At 38.1% G+C, this 20716-nt stretch overlaps 2 protein-coding genes across 3 annotated transcripts in view; one reads left to right on the top strand and one right to left on the bottom strand.

Moving 5' to 3' along the window:
* Positions 1 to 20716, bottom strand: part of pcxb (pyruvate carboxylase b) — a 315031-nt gene that overhangs the window by 71089 nt on the left and 223226 nt on the right. Inside the window, exons 13-14 of the mRNA XM_073835799.1 lie at positions 581 to 725; positions 388 to 477 (exon numbers count right to left, since the gene is read on the bottom strand). Coding sequence (XP_073691900.1) covers positions 388 to 477; positions 581 to 725 — 235 coding nt within the window. The remainder of the gene's footprint in view (positions 1 to 387; positions 478 to 580; positions 726 to 20716) is intronic.
* Positions 7579 to 20716, top strand: part of LOC141330980 (leucine-rich repeat and fibronectin type-III domain-containing protein 4) — a 33661-nt gene continuing 20523 nt past the window's right edge. Inside the window, exons 1-2 of one of the 2 annotated variants that reach the window (XM_073835797.1) lie at positions 7579 to 8041; positions 10011 to 10385. The gene's annotated coding sequence lies outside the window, so the exon portion shown is untranslated. Of the gene's footprint in view, positions 8042 to 10010; positions 10726 to 20716 lie in introns of both variants that reach the window. The other variant, XM_073835796.1, reaches the window with a different exon arrangement.

Below are 20716 nucleotides of genomic sequence, written 5' to 3'. Positions count from 1 at the left end.
CGAATACTTTTTTTGGAATTTGCATGATCTCATTTGTATGTTGTACAATCTTTTAGGATTTAGGTTTGGACCTTCATGTGTATTTTTGTTTTGTTTTGTACAAATCAAATGATACAAATTGACACGAAATCAGCAACTCATAAAATAGTTACGTTTTCTCATGAGATCGTTTGGATCGGGACACTCTTTAAGACTTCTCCCTCATGGTGTTCAATGGAACAAAATGTGGATAAGATGACAAAACTTTTCCTTCAGCTACGTTTTTGTTTTAAAACAGTGCAACTTTTACAGAAACAAGCAGATTTTGCACTACAAAAAGTCATTTGTATCTTGGGAAACTACAGTTTCACAGAAGCTTTCCCAAATGCATATCTGTGTGTGTCATACCCAGAGAAACAGAAGGAACGGCAGGATCAACAGATGAAGATTTGGCTTTCACTGGAATAGGAGTCATGGGTCCATTTACCATTATGTGACCTGTGGAGAAAAACAGCAGATGTTTAAACACAAATGCACTTGCACATATTTTAGGCTATCACAGGTGCAAAACAACGATGAATGCATACACACACTCACTGACCCAGATAGTGCAGGAGTTTTTGGGCCCTGTTCTGTGTAGGCTTGAGGTTGAAAAGCCCCTGGTTCTCATCAATAAACTGGGTGTCAACTGTGGCATACAGAAACTGGCTATTGCTCAATACATTCTGCAGGAAGGGGATATTAGTCTGAAAGAGAGAGAGGTTTAGATAATCAACTGACAGTCACAGCACAAACATTTATGCAATATGTGTGGCATTAGGCAATAGAGCAAGTTATAGTAAATTCGACAATTACCAAATATTAATTATCTGAGGAAAAATGTGAGAAATGCCTTTGTGTGCAAAACTGGCAATTGCTATGCGTTTGCTAAGATGTTCTGAGTGCAATTATGTGGCTGCTATGGTGTTTCTATGAAGTCATTAAGTTGTTCTGAGTGGTTTTAGGATGAGGTTATGTGGTTGCTAGAGTGTTGCTATATAGTCACTAAGTTGTGCTGAGTGGCTTTAGAGCAGGGCTGGGCAATTCTGGTCCTGTAGAGTTTAGTTCCAACCATACTCAAATACATCTGCCTGTACTCCACACAATCCTGTAGACTTTTGTTAGAATTCCATGATAGTGGTTCTTTAGGATTTTTTATCTTGTTTTATCATCCATCTAATTCTAAGTATGAGCAATAATAATTCTATTTTCCTTAGCAAGTACCACTTATGCCAATAAACAATCAAACAAATACAATGCAGAACATTATTTGTGATGCTAACGAAGAGCAAAGCATCAAGATGGACTGGAGCCCATAATTGTCCACTTCATTGACAGTGTTGTTTAGTACTCTCACAGGCCGTGGGAAGTTTGCATTGTAATCTGTATTGTCTGAAAGCACTCGGTTCTTTGCTGATGGCTTCTATAAATGCATTAGCATTTCAGACAGCTGCAGTTCAAGCCATAACAGAGCTTCTGCACTGGAATAGGCCCCTAGACTGCAGCTATCAAAACAGCAGTGCACACCACTCACTGCACCAATAAACACTGTTTTAGCGTATGCAATGGGGCATGAGACAGGAATGTGTGTCGTATGACAGAAAGAAACAAGTATAAAGCAAGTACAGAAAAGAGATGGGGGTTTGTGTGTATTTTTATGTGACATACAGAAAGAGATCTACAAAGTGCAAAGGGACTACAGGAGAGACAGGAGATGATGTCAAAGTAAAAATATATAAAAAAAAAAGATCTTGTGGAAAAAGCAATAATGTTAGATCTGAAGTCAATCACTTTCAGAACTGACTACACTGACTGACACTTTCTACTATGTTGCCAGTATCCCTGCAAACACACACACACACACACACACACACACACACACACACACACACACACACACACACACACACACACACACACACACACACACACACACACACACACACACACACACAGACACAGACACAGACACACAGACACACACAGTGATGTCCTTAACTCACATATCCTAGCCTCAACGTCACACACTGTGTTCTACAAAGGGATCAAAACCCAATTACCAAGCAAAACTTGAGAGAAAATAGGGGATTTCTCGAGAGGATTCCAATGGAAGCTGAGGAGTTAATGGAGGATTTAATGCAGTTTTCTCTCCTATTCTTCTCCTGCTTGGATCTAATGTGATGAGTAATGAACAGTTATGAAAAGAACAGTCCCAGAGAACACAGATGAAGTGCTAAGGAAAGATCTGAAAAGTCCTGGAGGAGAGAAGGACCGGGAAAATCAGTTTTACTGGTCTTGTACATAAATGTTGCAAAAGAAAAGAGTTTGGTAGTGATAAAGCAGCAGATTTTCTGCTTTTCATGTCATTGTTGAACTAATTTGGCTGTCGTTCACTCCTGTGAAACCCTGCAGGGTCAAATTCAGTCTCTGTCTTTGCTTTCTTGGCCTCATTTAACATATCAGTCTTCAAAGCGGTCTTATCTCTGTTTCTCTCAAATTGTTTTCTGTTTAATCATGTCTGTCTTTTGATAGAGAAGCCTCTCATTTATCTATGCTTCTTGCTCTTGATTATTTCTGCTCCTTGATTCTATTCCAGTACATTCCGCTGAATTCAGTTTGGTTCAACTGATTATCTCTGATCATACGGTTTGGTTCAACTTGACTCAGTTCGACTCATTACCCTTGATTCAATTAACTTAATTTATTTTTCCTTATTTTTAATTTGGTTAGTTTCAGTTTGACTCAATTCAACTTATTCAGATTGTTTTAATCAGTTCTTATTGAATTCAGTTTATCCAACTCTTTATTCTTGCAATGATTCAATTTAGTCAGATTCAACTTGACTTAATTTGACTCAGTTGAGTTTAATTCAGTTTGAATCAACTTGACTCAATTTGACTTATTGTTTCAGATAACTTATTCACTGCCATTCAGATTAAATATATAGTTCAGGCATAAAACTCTTAACTAATCGCTAATTGGCTCATTCAACACCGTGGCAGCAGCCAATCAGGAGTACTCTGTAATCCACGTAACCATATTGTATCCTAGCCTGTTCTGCACGTTGCACGATTATGAAAGCTTATGTTATCCTTCCTCCTCCCCAGTACCACCTGTAGAGATCTATTTGGGGGGGGGGGGGGTCTACATTTCTGGCAGCAGCCTTCTTTTGTTATTTTTGATTATTGATTGATTTGATTGATTATGATTGATTATTATTCAAAAATGTATGTATTTGCGAAGCAGATCTTGTCCGCTAAAGTCAAGCTTATGTACATTTTCATGCCCATGCCAATAAATGCTGGTTGAAATTATCACTCAGAGAGTTGTCATGGCTTGACTCAATTAAGTTCATAACAATTCTAAAAGTAATCACATGAATTGAGCAGTAAACATTGATCAATGCAAATATTGTACACAGAGCTCATCAAGAACGGTAAACACAGAAACTTAACAATATTTGCCTGAACCTCATTGGCTCTTGCGAAAGTCTGAACATGCATAAGCTTCCATATTAGTTGTGCTTGATATATGTGTATTGATCAGTTTTGATATGCAAGAAAAAATCTCTTTAGAAGATTTGAATAAATCACTTGATTAATATTGATTGCTTTTTTATGTTGGAAGTGTAAGCAATGAAATCTGTAGTGTATACTTAAAGTATGTATAACAAACAAGACGCATTCTAGTAATTAGAAAGAAAACTTGAGCACCTGTTATAATCTGCAGAGAATTAAGAAATTCTAGTGATATCTTACAACTTGCTGAGTTCCATTATTTCCAGCTGTCCATCTGTTCCGTGTTTAGAAACCAAAGCCAAAAACCGACTGATATTGGAGAGAAAAATAAACTGAGCAACATCAAATACAAATCTGACCCCATCTCACACAAACTACACTCTCTCTCTCTTGCTAAATGTTAGATAAACTGAATAATTGTTAAGCACTTCAAACTTCCAAACAGCCCTGTGGCAAAGTGTGCTCATTTGAAACAGGTCTGTGACTGGCCACAATCTCTTTATTTGCACAAAGTGCAACACATGCAAATAAACAAATAAACAAATTACCATGAATGCGCACAATTCTATGCAAAATAAAGGTCTGAGACAGTTTAATGAAAGGCTTTTATTTGTCTGTCTGGCGGGGTGTGACAAAGTATAGTCCTGTCAGCGTAACTGACATCTGTTCAAGAACAAACACAGTTCTTAAAAAAAAAAGCACAACCAAAACTCACATACGCATTCTTCCTAAATGTGTGAAGCCATTAGAGCATGAATAGAGGCCTGTCAAGTAATCCATCGTTCCATCTATCCATCTGTCTCTCTCTTTTTTTCTACTAAACTGCAAAAGCGTATTAAGAGAGATGGTAAACAGACAACAACATTCAAGTCAAGACATGCGCCACAAACTTTCAGTGCAAAGCAAATGCTGCGTTTATGCCATGCGCTGTCCGTGGTGCTGAACAGAGTTTGTGTGCACAAGACAAAACAAGGAAGAGTTTGATTGTAAACTTGACACTGTCTCAGTGATTAATTGTCTTCATTTTTGATTCATATGTGTTATGGGAATGGTGTGAATGCGCTATGACTAAATGTGTATGAGGATGGGGGAGGAACTAAATATAGAAGAACACAAAACACACAGATTGCTCTCTCACACAGACAGACTCAGATGCGTTCAGTAGGGTGGGGGTGGAGGCCCTTCTGCATAGTGTGAAAATAAATATTAGTTGACTAATACGGGCTTTTCAATGGCCTAATGCAAAACCCAATACAGTGTCTCCAACATTTTTAGGACACTTAAGCCGCTTTTACAAATAAATAAATGTCTTTGCAGTAGATAAAGACATTATTAGGGATGTAACATATAGCAATACCAATCAGTCATTAGTGAATATTAGAGATTGATTTTGGTTAATACTGGATATTTAATTATGTACACCCATCTCTGCTTTTTAATTTTTAAAGTCATTTAATCACTGAAAGTCACTGGAAGTTATTCTTTTAAACACTTCTAATTTAATAACACTGTAAAACAGGGATCACCAAACTCGGTCCTGGAGGGCCAGTGTCCTGCAGAGTTTAGCTCCAACTTGCCTCAACACACCTACCTGGAAGTTTCAAGTATACATATTAAGACCTTGATTAGCTGGTTCAGGTGTGTTTGATTAGGGTTGGAGCTAAACTATGAGAAAATTGCCTTTAAAGTTGTCCAAATGAAGTTCTTAGCAATGCACATTACTAATCAAAAATAAAGTTGATATATTTACAGTAGGAAATGTACAAAATATCTTCAAGGAACATGATCTTTACTTATCCTAATGATTTTTGGCATAAAAGAAAAATCGATAATTCTGACCCATACAATGCATTGTTCGCTATTGCTACAAATATACCTGTGCTACTTATGACTGGTTTTGTTTTCATTAGTTATGGACCCAAGCTGTCAGAACTAACACACCTTTTTTTTTTATATGGTTGTATTTTATGGTTGTATACTAATTTCCTTAATAATTGATTTTTGTTCATTTTTAAACTTTAATGTTATCACTTCAGAGTCATACACAAAATATGTTGAAGTAGCTCTTCTGTTCATTAGACAGTTTATTGGCTAATCCAGATAATCTCACGTCGTCTAAATGTTGTCAGATGAATCCACCTGCCCACCATATAACTAAGAAAAGACAAGTACAACAATGAGAACAAAGATGAGGAAGGAGTGGTGTTTTTCTGTGGTGTTACACATCAGTGCATACTCTAATCAACTGAACAAATGAGATGCGTCACATCTGAATAGTCTTCATTTCTAATAAACCTCATACACAATAAACACACATACACACATATGCATACCTACACAGGCTGCTTTCTTGGATAGCTGCATGGATGCTGTATACTTATTATTAGTCTGGAGTGTTGATGCGTTGTTGACGTGTGAGTCTGTTTTTAGTGCCGTGTCTGTGTAAAAGTGTTTGAGTGTTGTGTGGTATTGGTTTGAGCTTGCTAGAACGTGGCCACCATTTTCAATATCATTATGGAAATAAACCAGCCAACAGATATTGTGAAATGCTTTTTAAAATGAAAAATGACACCAATGAAAATATAAAACTCTCTCTTAAGATAACACCATTACATATTCTCTCTCTCTCTCTCTTTCTCTCTCTCTCATTACTCGGTGTGTGTTTGCCTTTAACTGGGTAAATTCTAAGGCTGTTCATAACTCATCTATTCCAATAATAACTAATAAGACAAGACAAATATAGCAGACAGAGATGGAGAGAGGTTCCCAGTGATGGTACAGATAGATAAATTACACACACACACACACACACACACACACACACACACACACACACACACACACACACATGTTGGGTTTACATGTTTTATGGGGACATTCCATAGGCGTAATGGTTTTCATACTGTACAAACTGTATTTTCTATCGCCCTACACCTACCCTACACCTAAACCTAGCCCTCACAGGAGATTGTGCACACTTTTACTTCTTCAAAAAAAAACTCATTGTGCATGATTTATAAGCCTGTTTCCTCATGGGGACCTAAGAAATGTCCCCACAAGGTCAAAATCTACTGGTATTCCTATCCTTGTGGGGACATTTGGTCCCCACAACGTGATGAATACCAGGCACACACACACACACACACACACACACACACACACACACACACACACACACACACACACACACACACACACACACACACACACACACACGTCATTTCTTAAACACACACTTTCTATCTTCCTCTATTTCCTTCTATTTCTCAGATATACAAATATCACATGTGTTTGTTTTTCATGATGGAGACTTCCATTGCTTCTATTGTTTTTAAACTGAGTTAATGACATTTCCTATCTTCTAAATCGAACCGTCACAGAAACAGAAATGACTAAATGTCCTAATTTAGCATATTAAGCCAATTTCCTTTCAGAAACCATTTTATGCAGGTGATTTTAGGTTTTACTATCTTTTGCAGAGACCTTTGGATCTCAACAATGTAGGCAAAACGGATGTATCTATTTTTCTTTGTTTTGCCTTCATTGTTATATACATATATATGTAGATAAACAGCCAAATGCATTCAAACACAAAATGATCTGCAATATCAACATGAATAGTATATTATCTCTTGTATATGTCATGTATAAACAATGTTAAACATGTTTAGGAGTGAAAATCTACTATTAACAGCCGGTAGCAGTAAATGCTATATCAATCCTTCCTGCGTTTGATGTACATCTTTATCTCCTTCCTCTCCCTATCGCTCTCTTCCATCCATTTCTTCATACTTAGCTCTTCCTTCTGCTTCTCTATCATCTCTTCCTCTATCGCTCCCTCGCTACCCCAACCATCACACTCAGCCAATACTGCTGGAGGCTGTCCATCTCTCTCTCTCTCTCTCTCTCTCTCTCTCTCTCTCTCTCTCTCTTTCTCTCTCTCTTTCTGTCTTTTAGCCCCCTCCCTCACTCTCTCTCTCCCGGTATCAGTGCGTGTAGTCGACACTCGCTCCTTAGTCGCTCGCTGGCTCACGCAAACATCTCAGCTGCTAGCGAAAGAAGAAAAAAAATGAGTAGAAACCTGAGAAAAACTGAGCTACAAGCAAATGAGAGAAGTGTGCAGGGGAACTGCTAAAAATATCTATAGCAGTACAAAAGATCTGTTATTTTTCTTCTCACGTTTGCTCTAATTTTTCTTTTTCTGTTCTGTTGTTCCCTGGATACCTGACCGACAGGATTAAAAATGACTTAAATTTCAATCAGCTGTGGCAGGAGAGAAAGAAAGAGGGATGAAAAAGAGGAGTTTGTCCTCTGAAGAGATTCAGCGGCACACAGCTGGTGAGAACGAGGGAGTGTTAGACGGAGAGAGAGAAATCTAGAGAGGGAGGGAAGAGGACCGGAGTCCGAAAGAGAGAGAAAGAGGGTCTTGTTTCGCTTTTGAGGAAGCCCCGAGTCGGATTGCCGTTTCCTGCAGGACTACTCGACTGGAAATGCTGGAAAAGCAGGTTTGTGGGAATGCGTTCTGTGTGTGTGTGTTATTTGAATGATGGATTTTGAAATGGATTTTGAGAGAAAAGACATTGCTGTTAAGGACTATTAAAAAAAAAGACAAATGGATGATGAGACAGAGAGATGATGCTTAGATGAAAGCTTGTCAGTCTGCACAGTGACATGCCTGACGCCATATAAGACAGCTGCTTAACTCCTCTCTCTCTCTCTACCTCTCTCGCTCTCTCTCTCACACACACACACACACACACACACACACACACACACACACACACACACACACACACACACACACACACACACACACACACACACACTAACTAGTAGTCACAGTCTCACACACAAAGCAGCACACACTGTCACCGCACCCACAGATTAAAAAACACTGTCTGCATCTGTGATTCTCTTGACGCAAACACACGCACACGCATGAGGTGTTTAATTTGAATGCTGTCTCTGTGCTGTCTGAGACATGCTCAAGATGAATGACAAGCTGAAGAGGACACAAAAATAACTAGAGATATGTGTGTGTGATAGAGAAGGAACAGAGAGAGAGAGAAGGTGAGAGACAAAATGACAAGAATCCACTTTGGTGACATTTCCAAGAGGGATCAATGTTTTTTGCAATCGGACGAGGTGAGAAAACATGGGATACTGTGAGAGACAGAGATGACTAAACAAGAGAGAGGAGTCTGGAGGATTTTTTTTAGAAGTGTAAAATGGAAAGATGACATCAAGACTGATGTCTGGGGCTGGGAGAGGGGTGTCCTGAGCCCTGCGAGGGGGGGTGTATGGGGGTCTACTAGGGTCCTAATTATTTAGCCCAAGGGATAGTGGTCCCATTTAGTACTAGACTCTGTGCATTTCAGTGGCAGCCCTTGATGACATCAGAAGAAGGATGTAATTAAATATTATCTCTACCCACTGGAAAGAAAAATCCCAATTGAGATCTTGTTAATATCTCAATCAATTTTTCTTGATGGCAAGTTAAAAGCAGAGCAAATGGAGCTGAGGTCTCCTGCTTCTCAAAATTTTCCTCTTGAGAAAGACTCCAATAATTTGATACTCATATCAGAAGACATCTCAAGAATGTCTCATTGAAACTGCGCTCAAATTTGGCAAGATACCAAGAGATCTAACATTTCAATATAATTTCTCAGCAAAATGTATTTATTTAAATAATTTTTAAAATATCTATATTTTTTAATTATGTACATATTATTTATTTATTTACTACTTTTTGTTTATTAAATATATATTATTTTATTAATTTACTTTCCATATTTGTGACCATTTGGGACAACAAAACTTAAGTAGCACGGGTATATTTGGCAATAGTCCAAAATACATTGTATGGATCAAAATTATCTTTTTTTTTCTAATGCCAAAAATCATTAGGATATTAAGTAAAGATCATGTTCCATGAAGATATTTTGCAAATTTTTATACCGTAAATATATCAAAACTAATCTTTGATTAGTAATATACATTTCTAAGAACTTCATTTGGACAACTTGACAACAAATTTTCTCAATCATTTAATTTTTTGGCACCCTCAGATTCCAGATTTTCAAATAGCTGTATTTAGGCCAAATATTGTCCTATCATAACAAATCATACATCAATGGAAAGCTTATTTATTCAGCTCATGATGGTTTTGTGGTCGAGTGTCAGATTTATTTTATTGCTCTGTTCTTATCTGTGTTCAGTCAAAAATGGTCTCATTTTATTTATAATTTTTTGTATTTTATGTATTTTTATGCATTTTATGTATTTCTACCCAGGAAACATCTGTGACAACACTGACCTATAATTCGTTTAACAAAATTTCAATTGAGTCCCATTAAATCGTCTTCTGGGTTTTAGTTTAGTATACCTGTGTGAATAAACAACAACAATTAAAATTAATTTTTTTTTTTTTTTTTTCTTCCTCCCTCTCATTCCATACTCATGCTCCCCATTCAGTCATCCCTCCCATCATTCCGTTTTTCTCTGCACTCGGGATGTTGTTTTGCCGTGAGACATAACGTCCTCAGGACTGGCAGCTCACTGGAATTCGACACTGAAAGAGGAATGGAACAAACAACTGAAGAGGCGAATGCATGAAAACAACAATCAGAGCAATTTGGAGGAGAACACAAACAAGGTGCACATCTGGAATAAGGAATAAACAGACTGACAGAATGAGAGAACGCGAAATGAGAAGGTGTTGTAGGGGAAAATGAGCACATGAACATGGCAGGTGGATGAAAAGGAGCAGGAATAGAAGGTGAAAGGAAGATAAAACAGCGGGATCCTGGAAAAAAAACAGCTGGAAAGAGTCAAAGGTGGAAGAATATGGTAAGAATCTTAAAATGCGTTCAGTGGAAATGTGAAACTGCTGGTAGGCCCTAAGGCCAAAATGTTTCACAGCAGGAACATTTTAACAAGGGAAGAGCATATCCCAGTGCATATCCCAGATACGTGTGAAATTGAGAATCTGACTCAAGTTAAATCCTCATGTCTGAAGTGTGCACATGGACACAGGATAAACACGTAAGCATACGTGATCGCTTCTCTACCTTGACAAGGGATAAACACCTCAGTCTGGATTAAAACCCACCTCAGAAACTTAAACACATGCAGATAAACACCTGGAAATGAGCAGCTAATTGACCTGGGATCAACACAGACAAAAAAGGTAAATACTCTCACTCACACAAACACACATATATACCGGAATGGTTGAAGACTAATGGACAAGGCAATTGACTGACCTAAGATGAAAGATGCAGAGCAGAAAATCTTTACCCAGCTTTTGTATGCGCAGTCCAGTTCCCCATCCTTCAGCACACACAGTGGAACATTTTATCTCTTAGAGGTTGCTCTTTCAGAACTCAGGAGACTTAATGGTGTTCCGAGTTTCATTTAAGTATTGATTTTGTCTCCAAAATAAAAATAAATGAGACTAATGGCTGGCATACAGGGTCTTTTCACAGAAAGCTGCCTATACAGCTGTTTTTTAAGACGCCTTTATGTTTACCATTATCTGGCGAATTTTCATGAGCAAAATCTAGTCATTTCAATAGCGATCCGCATAATTCTTGTAAGGGATGAAACATTTCCTCACAGATTTTGCTCAGATTCACTGCATTGACTAACATAAATTTGCCACACCTTAAAGCAGTATCCTACACAAATGGAAGGATACTCACAATTCACTGATTCCAAAAGAGTTTGGTGTTTGCATGTTGTTTTTGTTAAATCAAAATCAAAAATAAGATTTCTCTCAATTTGTGGGATGCAGGATTTACTGTTGTCCGCAATGGATTCTGGGATTTGTAAAGGTAGTTGCCTACCTTTTAAAACAGCTTTTGCATAGCCATAGCAACACTGGCTCAACCAATGGCATGAGATTGAGGCGGGGCTATCTGTTTGCCAGACCAATGGCGGACAGCGGTGTCATTGGAAACATTGTTTTTGTATTTCTGCTTGCTGGCACATCAATTCTACACGTTGCATTTGAAGAGTTCTCATTGTTATTTTCTTTCCTATGCTTCTCTTCCTGTTTGAAAATGTGTGTGGTAGTTGTGTGTTGCGGTGTTTTAGAGGAAGAACTAGATCTTGACCTTTTGTAGTCTTTTAAACAGCTGTAAATTTGACTGGATACACATGAATGGGTCAGAGAACAACATTCTGCTCTAGAAGCAGTTATGACTGCACACAAACACCTAACTCCCTCAAATGAAAGACTGATGTGTATATCCAGTTATTTATGGAGCTCAAAGTATGTTGTGGGCCATTTATTGTTCCACCTATTTTCCCTCTTTCTCCCTCATATCCTTGCATAAACACAAGCAAATATTCAACAGCGGATAATGCAGTGACACAACACAAGAGAGATTGATTTTACAGTGCTATAATGACAACACATGCATGCATACACACACACAAAAACAGCTGAAGAGCTCTAGTGCTCTCTATCCAGAGTGCATGCTTCTTTATGCATATTCATGTGCACACATGAAGGACACTTTACACTGCACTACAGCCTTTATCTCTCTGCCTCTCTCACGCTGGTGTATTCTCTGTTTCTCTGTGTGTGTCATTAAGTGTGAGAGAGGTTGCTTTAAAAGTAGCATGCATTCTCTTTGTAACCATGCCAACATCAATACCAGCACCCCATACTTCAAGCACCACCCTATAAACCCTCTTTAGAACTCTTGTCTATTTATTCATATTTATTCTCCAAGTATTTTCTCTGAGTTATCGTTTCCACTCCTCAATTCAAAGAAAGCCCTGGGTGTTTACATTTTCCCACCTATTTATTTTATTGTTTGTAATCTGCCTTAAGATAATTGCATTCTGGATTCTCTTCCGACAGTTTTATACACAAAGTTGTATCCTATCCTCTCCTATCTTATCCTAATCTGACCTTTCCTCTACCATATCATATCCCTTCCTTTCCTTTCCAGCCTTGCCAAACATTTTTGTCCTACCTTTATGTCTATCAACACTCTCTCTCTATTCCTGAGTATTTCCCTGCAGCAGCGTTATATAAACTAAACAAGTTCATTAGCAGTTAGCTTGTAGCTGTGCAGGAACAGCAGGTTCTGATGAAGGAGGGCAGATCATGCAGAAGAGAGAAGTGCTCACTGAGCATGTAACATTGTGCTAAACTCTAAATTGTGATACCCATCCCAGTATTTCACCAACCCTGCTGAAAAATAGCTTGAGCCAAAATAAATTCAGTGGCAGTGTATGCTGGTGTGGGGCTGGTCCAGATGGTGTGCCAGCAGACACATGCTGTTCACCAGCAAATCCTAGCTTCGGAAGCTGGTTAGCTAAAATGGCCTTATTGGTTAATTTAGGCATAGATAATCTTTTATTATTTGTTAAAGCATTATAAATAGGGACTTACTAATCAAGTATTGAGTATTCGCTGATATTTAGTCAATACTTGCAACATAGGCTCATTGGAAATATGTGCCACTATATGTATGAATCACTGCAGTTTCCAGTTGAAATGAACATTAGCGACAGTAAAACTCCTACAACTTTTATTCCTTTTCACAAAAAATATTATTTTCACACAGAGTTTTACATTTTAAAGCTTCATTTTCACAGTTACCTACAGAATATTAAATTATGGCTTAAAAACTATTTTAACATCCTGCGCGATTTGAAATCTGATACTTCTGAACGTTGTTGTCACATACGCAGCTTCATATGCATGAGTTTTCTAATTCAGTAGGTTTGCTCAGTAGCTCACACGATACGGCATTGCGCTTGAGTGATAGAAAGCTGTGGTATGATGCCCTTCAAACTACGGTTCGACAAAACTGCTCAAATCTGCATAAGAAAGTTAAAATAGCCGCAATACGTACCTCTAGCAGTGCAAATAAAAACGCAGCAAAACGTGCCTGTACCAACCGTACCAGTAAGGTGCGTATTAACGGTGTGGTTCATTTATTTCAGTAAAGTTAATTTATTTCAGTAATTCAACTCAAATTGTGAAACTCGTGTATTAAATTAATTCAATGCACACAGAGTGAAGTAGTTTCAGTCTTTGGTTCTTTTAATTGTGATGATTTGGCTCACATTTAACAAAAAAACACCAATTCAATATCTCAACACATTAGAATATAATGACATGCCAATCAGCTAATCAACTAAAAACACCTGCAAAGGTTTCCTGAGCCTTCAAAATGGTCTCTCAGTTTGGTTCACTAGGCTACACAATCATGGGGAAGACTGTGATCTGACAGTTGTCCAGAAGACAATCATTGACACCCTTCACAAGGAGGGTAAGCCACAAACATTCATTGCCAAAGAAGCTGGTTGTTCGCAGAGTGCTGTATCCAAGCATGTTAACAGAAAGTTGAGTGAAAGGAAAAAGTTTGGGGGAAAAAAAAAAGATATCGCAGCCTAGAGCGGCTTGTCAAGCAAGAATTTGGGTGAACTTCAAAAGGAATGGACTGAGGCTGGGGTCAAGGCATTAAGAGCCACCACACACAGACGTGTCAAGGAATTTGGCTACAGTTGTCGTTAGGGATGCACCGATATGAATCGGCCGATCACTTGCGCGTTTTGTCAGTAAAGCCGGGTCTGTAATCAGCGGTAAATGCCATCAGGTGCGTGATTTCACGTTGAGCCGTATATACTACACACAGCCGTTGTTCACTGACGAGCTGCGCACATTCACACTGATAATGAACATTGCTTTGCGCAGCTCGTCGGTAAACAACGGCTCGTCGGTAAACAACGGCTGTGTGTAGTATATACGGCTCAACGTGAAATCACGCACCTGATGGCATTTACCACTGATTACAGAACCGGCTTTACTGACAAAACGTGCAAGAATGATCGGCTGATTCATATCGGTGCATCCCTAGTTGTCGTATTCCTCTTGTTAAGCCACTCCTGAACCACAGACAATGTCAGAGGCATCTTACCTGGGCTAAGGAGAAGAAGAAATGGACTGTTGCCCAGTGGTCCAAAGTCCTCTTTTCAGATGAGAGCAAGTTTTGTATTTCATTTGGAAACCAAGGTCCTAAAGTCTGGAGCTAGGGTGGAGAAACTCATAGCTCAAGTTGCTTAAAGTCCAGTGTTACGTTTCCACAGTCTGTGATGATTTGGGGTGCAATGTCATCTGCTGGTGTTGGTCCACTGTGTTTTTTGAAAACCAAAGTCACTGTACCCGTTTACCAAGAAATTTTAGATCACTTCATGCTTCCTTCTGCTGACCAGCTTTTTAAAGATGCTGATTTAATTTTCCAGCAGGATTTGGCACCTGCCCACACTGCCAAAAGCACCAAAAGTTGGTTAAATGACCATGGTGTTGATGTGCTTGACTGGCTAGCAAACTCACCAGACCTGAACCCCATAGAGAATCTATGGGGTATTGTCAAGAGGAAAATGAGAAACAAGAGACCAAAAAATGCAGATGAGCTGAAGGCCACTGTCAAAGAAACCTGGGCTTTCATACCACCTCAGCAGTGCCACAGACTGATCACCTCCATGGCATGTTGAATTTAGGCAGTAATTAAAGCAAAAGGAGCCCCTACCAAGTATTGAGTACATATACAGTAAATGAACATACTTTCCAGAAGGCCAACAATTCACTAAAAATGTTTTTTATTGGTTTTATGAAGTATTCTAATTTGTTGAGATAGTGAATTGGTGGGATTTTTTTGAATTTGAGCCAAATCATCACAATTAAAAAAACCAAAGACTTAAACTACTTCAGTCTGTGTGCACTGAATTTATTTAATACACAAGATTCACAATTTGAGTTGAATTACTAAAATAAATGAAGGCACGTATTTCCAATGAGCCTGTGTTGGATACTTGCATTTTTCTAGTGCTTGCTGCACACTTCAAGTACATTATGGTTATTAAAATCAATCTAATGTATACAGGGGCATGCAAAAATTTTCTCAAAGGCAGTGGCTCAATTGTAAAAAAGGGGTGTCTAGCACAATGGAACTACTACAGTAACTATATTTATAGGCATAGTCTGTCAGTCAATCTGAAGCAAGATGCAACCCATAGAAATGCTTTATGGCAACAATGTCTCATATAGCAGTAAATAAATGACTGAGTGATTTGTTTCAAAAGTGTGCAGTAAATACGCTAAAGATGGAAGCTCAAACTTGTGAGACACACTAGAACAGACATCTTTGGTTGTCGTGCATCACGTCTATTCCTTCTAATGGCGATTGACAGACCTACTTGAAGGTGCATACTGCCACCTACTGCACGACACCTGTGCAATAGCCAATGCTATCTCACGACCAATTTGTATGTATTTTACGAGGTGGCTAATTTGTATGAATTTTGTACAATTTGCCTAGACCCCAGTGAGGGGTAGGTTTAGTGGCAGGGTTAGATGAAGGGCATTCGTACGAATTCATATGAATTGAGGAACTCATAAAATACGTACAATTTAGTGAGGTCGTACTAATTTGTACAAATTAGCCACCTCGTAAAATATGTACAAATTGCTGTGAGATCAGGCTGGCAATAGCTGACATAATAATAAATTATCAGGGCTTAGGATAACTCATACCGATCAATTAAAAAAAAAAAAAAAAAAAAAAAAAAAAAACTGCCCCAATACCGAGCCATGACATCGGCTTGGGACCTCCCTAGCTATAAAACTAACCACAGACCTCATAAATTAAGTTTATATAGCAAAATTAAATTAAGTTTATGTAGATATACAGATATTTCATTAGAGGATAAAAGTCTTAAATACCACAGATCAGATGATATAAATGTTATATGTGGGGCTACACATATCACCTACAGCTCATCTTTTATATCCACCACACAAAAGCATAATGCAGACTAGGGCTGCAAAACGATTAGTCGCGATTAATCGATTCAAAATAAAAGTTTATGTTTACATGCTATATGTGTGTGTATTGAGTGTTTTTATAATGTATATATAAATACACATACATGTATATATTAAGGAGAAATAGGTTAGATTTATATGTAAAATATTTATATTTATATATAATATAAATTATATACAAGTGTTTACATACAAATACATACAATACATACAAATATATATTTTCAAATACATACATATATGTGTGTGTATTTATATATACATAATAAATATACACAGTACACACACAAATAGTAAACACAAACTTTTATTTAGAATAGATTAATCGTGACTAATTGTTTTGCAGCCCTAATGCAGACTTAAACTCACTGTGACCTATGCCACCTGTCTCAACCTTATTTCTGGCTCTCTCAATCTTTCTCTCACTTTTGCAAACACGCATACAGTACACACCCGTTGGGTTTCCATGTTTTATGGGGATATTTCATAGGTGTAATGGTTTTTAAACTACATAAATTGTATTTTCGAATCCCTTATCCTGACCCAATCCCTACCCCTAAACCTACCCCTCTCAAAAATATGTGCAAAAAAAAAAAAAAAAAAAAAAATAGTAAGGGCCAGTAAAATGTCCTCACTGGTGGGTTATCATATTATATCACAAAATAAACGAGGACATTTGGCCCTCACAAGTATAGTTAAACAAGTACAGCCATTTGATCAGTTAGGGACCTCCCTAGCCATAAAATCTAATCACAGACCTCATAAATTAAGGCTATGTAGCAACATTCAAAATAGACAACAATAAATACTATATTAAGATAGGGCTTTTGTGTGAGTTGGTCGAGTTTTGACTACATTGTTAGGACTAAATGCCCCCCAGAAGGATAGTAAAACCTAAAAACATCTGCACTGTATGAACCAGCCAACTGTCCCAATGAGGAAAATAGTTTAATAAATATAGAAAATGTCTTTATGGAATTATAAAAAAACAAAGTCCCCACCATGATAAATAAACAAATCTGCCAGTAATACAGTACATAAAATGCAAGATGATGCAGACTGACAGATATAAGTATCATTTTCTACAGAATATCGAGCACATTCCAGTGCTTAAGGATCAGAGTTTGTATTCTGCTGATTCACTGCTCTAAGACAGTGAACTCAGAAACAGAAGAACAGGAAATGAGGAGAATTATGAGACTGACCTGCTCAAAAAGATTCATATAGAATGGCAGACACAGACGGAGAGATACTACAGGCAGACAAATTGGAAGGGTGGATGGAAAGATGATGGATGACTGAATAAATACAGAAATGGACAGGCATATGAAAGCATGGTTAGATGGATAATCAGATGCCTGGAAGGATCGATGCTGGGAGTCTGAGTGTGCAGTGCTCAAAGGGTCACTGCAGGGTCAGATAAATAAGACTCTTCTGAAATATGAATTCATTCTGTGGAAACAAAAAGTCTCAGTTCTGATTTACAAAAAATAAAAATACATACAAAGATTTCACTATTCCTTTATTATTAGTTATACTAAATGATATCTTACCATATATCTAGATATATAAACACCCTAGCAACATCAACAACTACGTAATAAATACCAATGCACATTTCTCTGCTGTTCGCCATTCCACCAGCTTTCCTTCCTCTCTCTTTCTCTGTTTCTCTTCAGCAAGTTCCCTTTCAGACGCTTGATGGATCACTGCTGTCAGGCCGTCATCCGCCTCCATATCTGTGCATGTGAGTGTGCATGTGTGTTTGAGTGTAAGAAAGATACTGTGAACACTTTCCACATCTCTGCCCCTTCTCTTTACATCTTAATGACTTCATGACATTAAGTCACTTCGTCAACTGCTCACGCAGTCAGAAAGAGAGAGATAAAAAAACAGAGGAAAATGGCAAAGATATGGGAGAGTTGATGTACAACTGTGAGATGAGAACCAGGAAGATGAAAGCCATTTGTCAAAGAGTATGTGTGTGTATGCGCGTTTGATCATGTGCATGTGTGTGTGTGTTGGAGATCATTTCCTATAAAAGCAGGAGACATCTGAGGATCATTGATTCTCTTTGTTGCACAGATAATAAATCCCCCAGTTCAATTCACAGTAAGATATTTCATTAGAGGATAGAAGTCTTTAATACCACAGATCAGATGATATGAATGATATATGTGGGGCAACACCTATCACCTACAGCTCATCTTTTATATCCACACAAACCCATAATGCAGACTTAAACTCATTTTGACCTATGCCACCTGTCTTAGCCTTCTTTCTGGCTCTCTCGGTCTTTCTCTCGCTTTTAAAAAACACACACACACACACACACACACACACACACACACTGGGTTTTCCTATTTTATAGGGATGTTATAAGTTCTTTTTTTCATGGGGACCAAAAAACGGAAAAGGATTTTGGATATTGACATTTTGTCCCCATAATGGAGGTTCAATCTGAACCACACACACACACACACACACACACACACACACACACACACACACACACACACACACACACACACACTGGTTTACATGTTTTATGGAGACATTCCATAGGCGTAATGGTTTTTATACTGTACAAACCGTATTTTCTATCGCCCTAACCCTACCCTACACCTAAACCTAGCCCTCACAGGAGATTGTGCAAACTTTTACTTCCTCAAAAAAACTCATTGTGCATGATTTATAAGCCTGTTTCCTCATGGGGACCTGAGAAATGTCCCCACAAGGTCAAAATCTACTGGTATTCCTATCCTTATGGGGACATTTGGTCCCCACAACGTGATGAATACCAGACCACACACACACACACACACACACACACACACACACACACACACACACACACACACACACACACACACACACACACACACACACACACACACACACACACACACACACACACACACACACACACTTGTTTTACACTAACCCCTACCCCTAAACCTACCTCTCACAGAAACATTACCACTGAAGCAAAGCACTAGATTTAAAGGGTTAGTTCACCCATAAAATGAAAATTAGCCCATTATTTACTCACCCTCAAGGCATCCTAGGTGTATATGACTTCCTTTTTTTCAGATGAAAAATAGTTCTGGCTCCACCAAGCTTTATAATGACAATGGGTGGGTGTTTCTCTTCAACAGACCAAAACAAGTCCAATAAATTGCATCCATCCATAATAAAAAGTGCCCCACATGGCTCCGTAGCCTCCTGTAGCAAATCAATGCACTTTTTTTTTAAAGAAAAATATCCACATTTAAAACGTAATAATAACTTTTTACTAGCTTGCCCTAACGGTTGTACATGTAAGCCACTGCGGGAGGACGATGTAGGACGTCGGCATTGCATATGCGTCGTTTATAAGTGACGAACGCGGATGGACAGTGGAGAGAGCAAAACAAATCACGAAGTACAAAACGAGGATTTGTAAAGAAAAATGCCAGATGATTGCAATTTAAGCCAAGAGAAGACTGATTTTCCTTTGCTAAATTAAGGAAACTTTGTTTCCTTTACTCCTGCAAACAAAAGTTGTTTTTTTGTGATACTCACAGGCACATGCGCTACGCAACATCCTACGTCATCCGCCCGGAGTGGCTTCCGTGTACAACTGTTTGTGCAAGTTAGATTAAAGTGATTATTACGTTTTAAATATTTATATAAATGTAAAAAAAATTTATGGATATTTTTCTTACAAAAACCTATCGATTCATTACAGGAGGCCTTTATTCACCCCCTGGAGCCATGTGAGGCACTTTTTATTATTATGGATGGATGCGCTTTATTGGACTTGTTTTGGACTGTTGAAGAGAAACACCCGCCCATTGTCATTATAAAGCTTGGAGGAGACAGAACAGTTTTTAATAAAACTCTGATTGCGTTTGAATGAAAAAATGAAGTCATATACTTCCTGAGGGTGAGTAAATAATAGGCTAATTTTAATTTTGGGGTGAACTAACCCTATCAGATTTTAAGCCTTTTTAACTAGTAAGTCCTCACTAGTGGGTTGCCATATTCACATTGTCATATATTTTACTATATAAGTGAGGATATATGTGTAAGTATATGTGGTTTTAATATTTTTTTAAGACCTTTGGTTTACAAGGACACAGGGAGTGTCCATATAAATTATGTTTATGTTGTAATACCTATGCTATTATACACAACTGTGTCCTCAGGAACCCTGTATACAAGCACATTATAGCCAGCACACACACAGATATTAGCAAGACTGCCTCCACAAACAGAAAATCACATCTGACAAATACAAAATGCTGTTATTCTCCCTCCTTGAGCTGCCACTTTTTGAGATATGAAG

This window comes from Garra rufa, chromosome 3 (genome assembly GCF_049309525.1).
Source record: "Garra rufa chromosome 3, GarRuf1.0, whole genome shotgun sequence".
NCBI classification, from domain to species: domain Eukaryota; kingdom Metazoa; phylum Chordata; class Actinopteri; order Cypriniformes; family Cyprinidae; genus Garra; species Garra rufa.
This window is presented reverse-complemented; position numbering and strand designations above follow the sequence as displayed.